Here is a 12,581-nt window from a genome sequence, read left to right as displayed (position 1 = left end):
TAGGGGTAGTGGGAGGTAGTCTGACCATCCAGGCTGTGTTTTGTCCTAAAAAGGGAGTGACAGATCTTTTAAATTTAATTACAAACACTACCGTTAATGCGTTTGCTTTGTTTTACTACCATGTGTCATGGTTTAGCCTAGGCAGTAAATCAGTCCTTGTGCCAGGTGAATTCTGGGAGGTTAGAAGGGCTATGGTGCTTATCCTAGGGAGTGTCATATAGAGAATAATAGCATTATCCTGTGGTGCTTAAGTTTGTATAACTAGTCTTTCCATATCAAGGAGTGAAGCAGTGTCCTAAATATGCCGATAGCTGTGGGTGTTGACTCCTGTCCATTGCACAGTGGCAGTGAATGCTGGAATAATACTGCCTGCTAGTTCTGTTTGGAAAGATGGCAGGGCTGAGCCTCAGGCTGGCACTGACTGTCCTTGTGTGGGGTTGGCCGCTGCTGAACCGGGCTGGAGGGAGCAGCTGAGGCTGCTCTAGGGGGTGTGTGGCAAGGCAGCAGCACACAGAGTTGGCTGAAGGAGTGCCTCGTTTTGTGTTTGTAGGCTGTGTTTAGAACTCTGCTTCTGTTAAACTGCTAAGTCCTTTCTAAAAGCTGACAGAGCATCTAGAAGTTTTCTGTATTAAAAAACCCAACAGACCAAACTCTGTAGATGCTTTTCTCAGCTTATTTAAACACAGCAGGAACTCACTGATTCATCTACATGCTGATATTATGTATGCAATCATTAAGTAGATTTTAAGTCATAATGGCAACTTCCTCTTTAAATGGAAACTAATTTTAATGAAACCTTTAATTTGCATGCAACAAAAAATGTTGAAGGACTTTATTTATGAGATTTATCATCTCCATGAAACACAAAGCAATATTTTCCAAGACCTCAGGTGTTCTATAGATTTCTTTTTTCTAGTTTTTGTTTTTGTGAACTGTGCAATCTTAGAATGAGGCAGTAAGTCTCCTCACAGTGTTTCAACCATCATCTTCTGGTTAGCTGCTACTGACCATACTTAGACTTCCTAATTTCTTAAGAAAAGGTCATTGTTCACTGAGCTGTGAGTCATAGAAACTTTAAGATAGAACTTAAAGACCACCTATGCCTTTCCTGTTCATAGTCTTCACTGCTTTCTTTCACCTGTGAACAGATATTTCAGGCTATTAGCACTTCTGTGTTGGCACCTTCCTGTTGCATTCAGTCATGTATTTCTTGCTGTTGTAGTACATTTTTAAAAAGAACTAAGGCCCAGTAGAGATGCTTTTGGATTAGCTTTTATCTTGCTTACCTTTGCATGCTCATTTAGGGCAAGCATATTTAGCACTAAGAGGATCCTGCATGAATGACATGGAAACATCTTAGTTCACTGAACAATCTCACTGTATTTTCAAGAAACAACAACCTCTATTTCTGCAGAGCTCTGAAGACCAGCTCTACTGCTGAAGGCAAATCTGACTCGCTGGAGGTGAGATGCATCTTTTATTTTTAACCTTAGTGAATGCTTGGCAGCGAGTGCTCGTGCAGTAAATCCTCAAGGTCTGATGTAAAAGTCTCTTGGCATTCCTGTATCTTGTATTAGCAGAGCCTTTCGCAAGCATCTCGGCCAAATGTGGTTCAGCCTGTTGTGTGGCTGTACTTCATCCCAGAGCATTGCTCCCACAATGTCACAGAGGTGATGTAAGGACAGGCCATTAGGCAATATAGTGGTAATGCAGCACACAGGGGCAGTGCTATTGCTTAAATCTGGCAGAAAGAAAAACCAGTAAAGCTTGCTGGTTAAACGTCTCATGAAATTGCCCAATCTGTGGAACGAGCTAGGGCTGTTAGTACTGACTTCCTGTTTGAAATGTGTGGAATAGCAGGTAGGGGGGTGTGCCTGTGTGTAACTGTTGTTTATAAACAGCTGCTCTGCTTACTTGCATTTTTCTGGTTTTAGCTATGGTTTCAAATTGATTCAGTGTACTTGTTGTGGTCTAACCCTAGCGGGCAGCTAAGCCCTGCACAGCTGCTTGCTCACTCTGCCCCGCTGGGATGGGGGAGAGAATCCTAAGAGTAAAAGAGAGAACCTGTGGGTTCAGATAAAGACAGTTCAATAAGTAAAGCAAAAGTTGTGGATACAAGCAAAGCAAACCAAGGAATTCATTCACCACTTCCCACGGGCAGGCAGGTGTTCAGCCATCCCCAGGAAAGACAGGCTCCATCACATGTAATGGTTACTTGGGAAGAAAATTAGCTGTATCCCAGCCAAAACCAGCGTAGTACTGTACTGAAATGAGTCTCTTACAGGCTGCCTTTTAGATTAAGGTGCCTGTTAGCTTAGTTTCAAGCTGTAGTTGTTGTTGCATACTCTTTTCTTTCTTACATCAGTTTTGCCAAATGGCAGTGTGATTATGCCTTCATGTTTCTTGCATAAAAATAGAATTGTGAATTGGCTGCTTGAAATATGACAAAAACAGTCAAGATTTCAGTTCTCTGGCTTTCTAAATATTTGTTCCTGCTCTTAAAATCTACTTGCTCAACTTCTTCACTGAGCTTCCTGTGTAATGTTGCTAAACTTCATCTTAATTCTCCTGTGGCCCTTGTGTTTACCAAGTAAACAGCTGTGGCTGTTTTAGATGTTGCTTCTCAGATGGAGGTTGCTGACCCTGTAGTGAAGGTAGCAGGAAGGTGGGGATGCCATCTGCTCTACTGTCAGATTGTCACCTTACTATCTTGGGTGATTAAAGCAGTGTGCCATACTGAAATTGGACAACTTGGTATCATTTAGTTCTGCAGAGTCTGTTACCTGCTCATTAGCAGCTCTCTCCTCTGAGGATTGCCAGGCAGCTGAGGGGATATAGTATTACAAACTGCTGCAGCAAAATTACCTATAGCCCATTTGTCAGAGCTGAGAATTACCTTGTAGTGATCATATGTAAATGAAATGAGTTCCTGTAAGGACAGAATACATTATTTATTGGCTTTTTGGAGGTGACATTTTATTACAAAACTGCCAATATCAATTCCCTATCTTATATTTTTAATTTTCCCTCCTACATTATGACAAATTTCAGCATCATTTATTGGCCACTAAAATTCCAATTTAATTATGCATACTGGCAAGTTAAAACTTGTTAGATGGGTTGTCTTAATGTAGTTATGTGTTAGTAACATCTGAGTACTTAGGTGCTACAGTAATAAGAATGACGCCAAGTGATTAGTGCAAAATGAATAGATGGTCATTCAGAGTGATTCTGAAGCCTCAGCTGTGGCTTCATTCTCATAATACATTCTGATGCTTTGTGGCACTCAGATTGTTCTCTGGAGATTGTGCCTCCCAAGGCTACCAGTGTCAAACAGGTATCTCTTAACTGGCTGCTGAAGTGACACCACACAGTGATGTACAAAACAAATGTGACCAATAATACTCTTGGATGAGGGCTCAGATTAACAGTTGTCACCAAATTTCTGTAAATTTGATCAAATCTTTAGCATTTTGAGTTAAATTTACCCTGAATCCTTTTTGCAGTGTTGTAAGTGTAAAATACAATTACTTTTCTGAGTAGAAATCATGGTTATTGTTTTCGGGGGGATTTACCTGTTTCTGATGGCTCTGATGGAATGAACAGTGTTTAAATTTGCGTGCTCTAATTCCTTGCCCAAGTAAAGGTACAAACCCGTTCCTGGCAGTGATTGTGACCGTGTTAATTCAAGCAAGGGAAGCATGACTGCTCTGTGTGCTACTGCCCTCCTTGCAGTCTGTTTAAAATTAGTTGCTGCTTGAGCTCTGCTTGAGCTTTGCTTGATTGCTATAACCAGTACTTAATGTCCTAGTTTTGATGAAACCTAGACTGGATAACTGAGCTTGGGTATGAGCTTCATACCTGCAAAAAATACAATAATTGTGGAGTACTTGTGATAAGTAGATTATTTCTAAATAGTATTTACAGCCTGGTGCTTGCAACTTTGTAGAAATAATTCATAAAAATTTGCTGTGGTTTTGTAGATTTACTGTTTTATGAAGCTCAGTTTTCTATCATCCTTCAGAGTTGTGTTTCACTTGTGTTAGGGTATGAAACCGTTAGTGGTCTCAGGATGAGAATTCATTATCCAGCAGTGTAGAAATCTGTGTGATTGATCTGGTGGGAGTTTGGGCACATATAAAGGCAGTTGTCGTAGCTGTTTGGTAGCTCGTAAGCAAGCTCTTCTTCCAGCCAACTTTTGCACTCTTCTTTTCAACTGCAGTTGAGTTACACAAACCATTTGTCTTTCAGAGCCAAGGCATAATCAGCCAAACTGAACCAAGAAGAAAGAGAATATTTGAGAAGGCTTCCAGCATCTCATGAATGAGCTAACGGAACTCGATAATGCTGGTTCTCCAGAGCCGGGTCTACGGCTCAGAAAAGGACACATGTCTGACACTGCAACAGCACAGGCAACCTTTGAAGAGGACAGCTCTCAGGAGAGCCTTCTTCTAGTGGAGCCACCACTGTCTTCTGATCAGGAAAATGTAAGTCATATGGTTACTTGTTAGGCTTGATAGGAAAAATGAGTTTTGACGTAAGTGCTTCAGCATTTTAAATAGCTTTCAGAAATGTGGACCATGAGCCTACAACCTTTTAATGCCTGCTAAATAACTGTAATAATACCAGGAAGATTCCAGAAGTATGCAGTTGAATGTATGGGAACTTGGGTGACAAGACTGGGCATAACTAGTTTTACCAGCTTTTCTGTTTTTATTTTTTCCTCAAAGAAATGGGACTTGTATTGGTTTGTTCTCTGCTGAGATGCTGCTCATACAAAAATATTTTTGTTCTGTAATTTTCAATTAATTATAGGTGAAAGGAGAAGTATTGACTCCGGCTGCATATAATCAGAACCTTGGCTAATTGATATCTTTCTGATGATTAGGACAGAAAGATCTGTTTGCAAGCATTCCTGCTGGAATTAGACTAAACAATGCACGATATCCTATCTCAGACAGCAGCCAGTAACAGACTCACAAGGAAGAGCAAAAGGATGGGGAAGCACCTTGTGTTGCTTGCCTCAGACACTCTTCCAGCCTTTAGCAGTTGGTGGCTCACACATTTTCTAAGCCAGTGGCAGTGTTTATAAATTTTTGGTGCATGAACCTTTGGAAGTTTTAGCAGCCACAACATGCAGAAAGGCATCTGCAGCTTAATCAGGTGTTCTACAAAGACAATGTCTAAGCACTGGACAAAAGTACCTTCTGGTTAGACAGTTCCAGAAATGTAATTAATGCTTCTCCCAGGATATATTCAGGTAGATATCAGCATAGTTAAGTGGAAGAGGCCTTTGTCTTAGACTCACTATCCAGTTTATCATGGAGTAATGAGTTTACTGTATCAGCTCAGTCACAGCAACTGTGTGGTTTTAGCCAGCAGCAAAAACATGCTGGTGCTACTTAATGTATGTTGGGCGGTGGCTGTAATTGCATTTGCCACAAATTCTGGGTGTGTGTGTGGCCCCCTGTCATGGATCAGCTGACATGAGAACTGGTATTTGCCTTCTCAGCTTGATGAGTTGGAGCCCTTACAGAATTTAGTTCTGTGCATTCTTGTAATGAGAAGTCAGGGTTGGTATTCATGTCTAGTAAGCCAAGCCAAGGCGCTCGCAGCTGTACTGCTGTGACTTCTCTAAGGACATTCTCAGTACCGTGACGAGGGAAATACCCAGAGTCGTCTTCTGCTTTGTACAAGGTTGTGAAGCATGTGTTTAAGGTGGAAGGCCTTGGCCAAGACTGGTTAGAAAAAGAAAAGTTGAGTTGTGCTAGCAGATATTTTGAAGTTACATGTTTATCTGTTGGTGTTTTTGGGATCATCTGTTTTGAAGGCTGTTTTCATTCTTGCCTCTGACTTCCCTGGTTGAATAATGAGAGTTACCTGTTGCCTGTGGATGGAATAGCCAAGGTAAAAGTCCATAATTGGTTATGTGCTTTAATTCTTTCTGTACATTTGCTTAGCTACACAGAAATTATCTGGATGAATCAGTGTTTAATTCTAACATTTTGGAAATGAAATGATTGAAGTACTTTCATTCCCTCTTTCAGACATTCTTAGCACATGTTGTCTTTTTGGTTTTTTGCTTTCATCCATACAACAAAAGTTTGTGGTTTTTTTTGTTTTGGCTCACTACAAATGTTTGGTTTTCTCATGTTTGATTTCTCTTTCCTGGTCTTCTAAAGTGCTGTCACAGAAATTTGTTTTTGCCATTTGGGCCTTGCTGTTCTATCTTAATCTGTATCACTTTCTCTGCCATAGATGGCCTCCTGCCTTTTTGAATTGTTTTTTACCCTTTTATTCCTGTCCTCTGTGATTTCTTGGGTTTGTTAGTATGATGTCTTTAAATTGTTTTTTGTCTTAAAAGGCTGAATAATTGATGCTTCTAATGGATCATCCCAAAACACTTTGCTGTCAAAAGTACCAATATTGGCTTGCCAAATGGCCTTTATTATGTGATATTTTGCAGTGTTCCAAATAATCTGGAAAAAACATTATGCTGTACATCTTCCTCTGCCTTGTGTAAGCCTCAGCACAGCTGTTGCTCGAATGTCAGCTAGGATTCACTCTTCTGCTCTGCTGTGCATTCTGGCTCTGTGCAACTGTCTCAGCAGAGAGACTTATTAGTTCATTAGCATGACTTATAAGTTCAAAAGCCTGGTTTTCCTCTGGTCTGGAAGAGGTTCATGTTTAGATAACAGTAATATAAGGATATTGTTCTTGGCTAGATGGCAATAGTACTCAGGCACTCAAGCTAAACATAGCCTTATAAAAGGTCTCAAGTAGTGCTCACTGCATCAGTGTTTAGTGCTAAATGCAGCCACGATGGAACTGATGGTAACAATTCCTTGTTGGAGGAGGGACGTGGATGAGGGCTGTGTAGTGTCTTGATGGTAGAACCCCCATCATCATTTAATATGCTATTAAATGCTTCTACTTAGGAAAAGCTTTTATCATAATAAATATGTATTCTAAAATGTACTGGGCCTAAGACTTGAGGTATTAGTGTAAAAATGTGTACCTTTTTATCCTGTGATAATACTGCATTGTTTATTTTCCCACTGCCTCCTATTACCCTGCTTACACCATTGCAGCTCTTTACTTGTATAAAATCTTCTCCAAACTCTCCTGTACAACAAGATTGCTTTCCCTTTCCCTACTTGTATATCCACTTCCTGCTCCACTTGTAGAAGTAAGCAGTCTGAGCTCTTAAGAGGTAGTAGTTGATTTTGATGAATTATTTTAATAGTCTTTTCTAAGGAGGAAAGCATGGAAGCATGTCATTATGTTGTTAAGAATTATTTTCCATCTTCCTCACAGCTTGCATTGCATACTGTGTACTCCTCATTTTGATGGGCCACAATATTGGTCCTCATAACTAGTAAAGCATTTTCTTGGGAAAAAAAATGGAGATAATATTAAGAAATAAGATTTACTCCTAAAAGGTTTTTTTCTGAGGCTTTTGACCCTGGCACCAGTAACCTACCTGGGAGGTTGCATAGCTGTGAGCTAAAAATTAAAGATCTTACTTCCTGTAAATTGTGGCATTCAGATACATGTAGCAAAGAATTACTAGCCATATTGAACATGCTTATTCAAAATAATAATGACACAGCTGCATCCTTCTGCCAGTGCTGTTCATCTGCCAATTATATAGTGATTCCTATGAGAAGATACAAGTCATACATCATCAATATCCTATTTATACCCAAACCTCTTAGTCTGTGTTTTATTCCATAACTCTGTTCTCTCCTAGAGTGCAAATATGTCCACAGATTATCCCCTCTTCCAAGTACCAGTTTCAAGAACTAGATACATGTCTTGCTATCTTTAAACATGAAAATAGTGTAGTGGCAGGTGAGTGGTGAGCCTTCTGTGATTTGGAGAAATAGTAACCATTTGTCTGTATGGTAAGCATTTGATGATGAGAAAGGGATCAAGCAAGCTGCATAATTCTTCTCATTCCTTCAGCAGTTTAAACCTTTTTTCCTTTTTCTGGTTTACACTATGTGCTGATAAGGCATTTTTCAGCAGGTGCTTCCCTCCTGTAGCATCCTGGATTGCCTTGCCTTTGGGACAGCATCCTTTCTCGTGTCCCAGAGTTTCTGTGTCTTAACTGCCTTTGCAATTCCATCAGTGATAGTTCCTAAAGAAATCTCTCCTGCTGTGACTTTGTTAAGCTGACACAATCAAATGCATGTGACTTCTTACAATGTGATGAATGGGCTCTTTATGCAGCCCAAAACCCTGTGCTTGACTCTTTCCTTTTGTACTTAAACCTGTCGGTGACAGGAGGTAAACAAAAGAACCGTTTTCTTTCCCTTTGTTTCAGTCATGTCATCGGGTTTTCCGTGCTTGGATGCCGATTGCTTTCATCTTCCATGCAGTTGAGCTGCGTTGTGCAGTTGTCCTGTGTGGCACCAAAATGTGCCCATAAAGTGGAGACCTGTTGCTTTGAAGTGTTTGGTAACCTACAGTAAGGTTCTGGGAGGAGGTTTGTGTAGCCCTCAAGTCATCTGAATGGGCAGAAGAAATTTGGGTAAATACTCCTCTGGATTGCTTCTCAAGGGAGTATGGGCTTTCAAAGGAGAACTTAATTGACCTCTGACAAATTTCATGATATCTCCATGTACCTACAGGAGTCTTTCTAGAACATAAATACCAAAGTGACTTGAAAGAGGAAGGCAGAAGGATGTAACAGGATTTCAGGTACAAAAGAGAATTCTGGAGTAATTGAGGGTGAGCAAATGACTCGAGGCTTTTAATTTGAATCCTAGGACTTACTCAAAGCCTTCTCTGTAACAGAAGTGTTTACATGTTATCTGCGGAAGCAGACTACAGACATACTTTTTGGTATTGCGGAAGGGTGCATGTAAATAAATGGAATCGTCAGCTTGGCTTTCTGGTGCATGCCAGCTGAGTGAAAAAGACTGAGGTGAAGTCTTGAAGGTCAAAGGGAGACATTTGAGTCTTAGGAATAGTCTTTCTGGAGCTAATATTTGTTAATTCTGATTGTGTGAAATTTCATCCTTTGTAGATCTACTTGCAAGTTTAAACCATTTAGCTTCCTTTTCAGTCTGGCGTTTTTCTATTGGTTCTTTGGGGTTATGATTGCAAAGTTGGCATTTGCTTCTGTATTTGCCTTCTTCCTCCATTGCATTGCAGGTTTTATTGGTAGAGTGTGAATGGAAGAGGCCTGGCAAAATCAAGTTTGAGGTCCCACCAAAGCACATTTCCTTTTGTTTTAAAGCTGATTGTGTTCAAATGTTGTTGTTCTGTAGATTTCTTTATTATCTCTTCCTTTCCTCCATTTTTGCAACTCTTGGGAAGAAATGTTATTTCTTTGAAAGCATGTGAGTTGACATTTTGCTTCAGATCAAAAAGATCTTAACATCTGCATTTCTCCTTCACTTGCTGTTCTAAGAACTGGAAGTAATGTGAATTTTACTCAGATTCCTAGTCACTGAAGTGCTTGAGTAGAGTAGGGTTTTTTTTTTTTTTTTTGTACTGGAAAGCATTTTTGGATACACAGAGCAGAATATCTCCAAGTATTCCCACTTAGACAGTATGAGGACAGTGTGACACGTTTATGGAGATGGTTTCCAGGCTCCACAGGCCTGAGTTGGTCAGATGCTGATGCCTCCCTTGCTGGCAGTTGATGTGGCTGGGTTATGAACAGACTGTGAGAGCTTGAAAGGCTGCAGAAAAGGCAACCTGGTGACCCAGTCAGGCATTCTCAGGCAGTGCCCAGAAGGCTGGTAACATGTAGGAAATGTCCATGTCTCTGTGTCTGCTCTGTCTCCCAGAAAACTCTCGCCGAATTACCAAGGAATTTGTCCTAGGTGAAGGCTGTTGAGTTGCAGCTGGGTTCAACTGTGTCCCATTACTGTGGAGTGTTTCCGTGCTTTGGGAGGGAGGGGAAGTGGTGGTGCTCAGAGTTTGCTGCCTGCCAGCAGGTTTTGTAACCATTGCTTGCTGTGCTGCGTGTTGCAACTAGGAGAGGGAGGGAGTAGTTCTGTTTATAATTCACTGGCACAACAGTTTCTCTGGACAAGGGTTGGATTCCATGGGTTTTGCCTTTGTTCTCCTGGAGATCATATCTGCCTGATTTGGGCAGCAGCGGGGGGGTGCGTCGACCTTTCACAGTGATAGAAGAGAAAAAAATAGTGTTATGCTGGTGGGTTAACTTGCATCTTCCTCCAACTGTTTCAGATTGATTGACTCTGCTGTTACGTTAAGTTCAGGAGTACACTTTCAATCTCTCTTTGCTTATTTTTGTAACAGAGCATTTCTTTTTCCATAAGCCCAGCATGCTTGTTTTCTTTTTCTCCTGTCAGGATTGACAATGGCAGAGGAGCAGAAAAAGGCACATGAGACTCTTCTGCAGTAGAGACAATTTGTACAGGCTCTCCTCCAAACTGTACTGATGAGCACATGTGGGCATTGAGGCCTTGGGCCCTCGTCAAATACTGGGCATTAACAGAAAATCAGTAGCAGCTGCTGCTGCTGCTCAGAGGTTCAACAGACCCTTTCCATCTGAAGATACTTAAGAAGGGAGCTAGTTCTAATCAGTGTTCTAGCAAGGCTGCTGAAACCAAAATGTGACTTTGTCCTAGGACTATTTGCTAAATGCGTTTTGAATGTTAGTGCTTGTTTTTAATGAGTGCCAGCAAGCAGTCACCCGTGGCCAGTTGTGTAAAGCTGTTTTCAAGTGCTATATTAAATGGACTGTATCTTTTATAAGAAGGTGACCTACAAAGGAAAAACATTAAACTCCAGGAACCTTCAAGTACTTGACATTTTGACCAACAGGCCTGAAGGGTTTTAAGTGCTAATGAAAGACTTGTTTTGGTCCAGTGACAGCAAACGCAACTTTGCACACCCTGCTTAGAGGATGGATGTAGTCAGCCTTTTGGAAACTGTGGTGTGGCTGTGTTTACAAGCTTGTCAGGGAGAATGTGAATTCTAAAGGACAGAGCTGTTATTTTAAAATAACTTGGTATGTGCAGAAGTTAGGGGAAGTCGAGGAAAGTTTTATGGTGCTGTTCGTTTCCGGTTGATTTCTTACAACACAAAGAATATAAGTTGATGAAATTCTGAAAAATGTGCAACAGGCTTTTAGAAGAGATGGCGTGGCAGTACTTATTGCTGCTTCCCCCTTACAAGAGGCTGGTTGATAAAAGGTCAGTTGACAGAATGGGCACAGAGGAGTTGCTGCTGAAAAAAAGCAATCTGGCCAGCTGAAAAGGATGTTACAGAGCTGTGATTAGAAAAATAACATTTTTATATTATAGCCTTGAACGTATCTTGGCCATTATGCTGAATGCTCTCGAGTTACTGAATCTGGCACACTGCCCCAAGGAACATAAAATGACTTGAATGTCATGTTAAGCACTATTAATCATTCATCTGATGAGATCAAGATAAACAAGAGTAAGAACTCAGAGTCATGTCTAGACTTTGTGACTTCAGTTTAATATGGGGGATAACAGTGGTATTGTAAATGCAGCAACATATGTTTGTAACTTGAGTTTTAGGAAGAAACTAGGGTATAAATACCATGTCATATAATATGCCATGACTCAGTGTTAATCAAGACATTTGGTTTTTCTGAGCTATCTTGCCTGTGTTCCTACCAAAGCACAGAGTTCTGTCAGGGCAGAGATCAAGAAGAGAGGGGGGGAGTGTCTGTCAGCAGCTGAGGGAAGCAAGAATATCAGAACAGATACAGACTGCGTGGTACTTTGAAAATTCCTGCAGTGGTAGGTTTAGGGCACTGGTGACATCGTGGTGGTGACTTGGCATGACAAACAGTTGACCTTTGAGACCTGGGAGTTCATTAGCTGCAGAGCTTAATACTACATAGGTATGTGCACGGTCAGTTAGGCTCCTGGGTAACTGAGTAATGGCTCTGTCTGAAAAGAAGCCCTGATACAGAAAACTTGTGCCCTTTCTGGGGTTTAGGAGAGTTTTATTGCTGTTACTAATTGTCCTAGTTTTGACTGGGATAGCTGATTTTCTCCCTGGCAGCTGGTACAGTTCTGTGGTTTGGATTTAGGATGAGAATAGCATTGATAACACACTGATGTTTTAGTTGTTGCTCAGTGGTGCTTACCCTGAGACAAGGACTTTTCAGCACCCCAGCTCTGCCAGTGAGGAGAGGCACCAGAAGCTGGGAGGGAGCATGGCCAGGGCAGCTGACCTGAACTGGCCAAGGGGATATTCCATAGCGTGGAACATGGAGCCCAGTGTATGAACTGGGGAGAGCCAGTTGGGAGCTGCTGATCTCTGCTGGGGGACGGGATGGGCATTGGTCAGATGGGGGTGAGGAAGGAGATGGCCACTTTTTACAGAGTAAAAGGTGGCTCTGTTCAGATTTAACTTATGTTTTAGTTTGCACACTCAAATCAACAACATTGATGACACTTTCTGAAGTGATGAACCAGAACTTGCTTGTCACCTGTGCAAGCAGCAGTCACGTGCAAACTCTGAAACTTTCTAGAAGTCTTCAAATTGACATCAAGAAACTACAGACCAAAATACGCTTTGACTGCTTGAAGTCCATTGAACATAACTTAGTGAAA

At 41.1% G+C, this 12,581-nt stretch overlaps 1 protein-coding gene across 8 annotated transcripts in view; it reads left to right on the top strand.

The window, feature by feature from the left end:
- ADIPOR2 (adiponectin receptor 2) overlaps positions 1-12,581 on the top strand; it is a 45,050-nt gene that overhangs the window by 18,348 nt on the left and 14,121 nt on the right. For all 8 annotated transcript variants that reach the window (XM_032106071.1, XM_032106074.1, XM_032106075.1 and 5 more), the window contains one exon: positions 4,252-4,487. In XM_032106071.1, coding sequence (XP_031961962.1) covers positions 4,320-4,487 — 168 coding nt within the window. In that variant the 5' untranslated portion in view covers positions 4,252-4,319. The remainder of the gene's footprint in view (positions 1-4,251; positions 4,488-12,581) is intronic.

The sequence above is a fragment of the Corvus moneduloides genome, chromosome 4 (assembly GCF_009650955.1).
Source record: "Corvus moneduloides isolate bCorMon1 chromosome 4, bCorMon1.pri, whole genome shotgun sequence".
In the NCBI taxonomy this organism is placed as follows: domain Eukaryota; kingdom Metazoa; phylum Chordata; class Aves; order Passeriformes; family Corvidae; genus Corvus; species Corvus moneduloides.
This window is presented reverse-complemented; position numbering and strand designations above follow the sequence as displayed.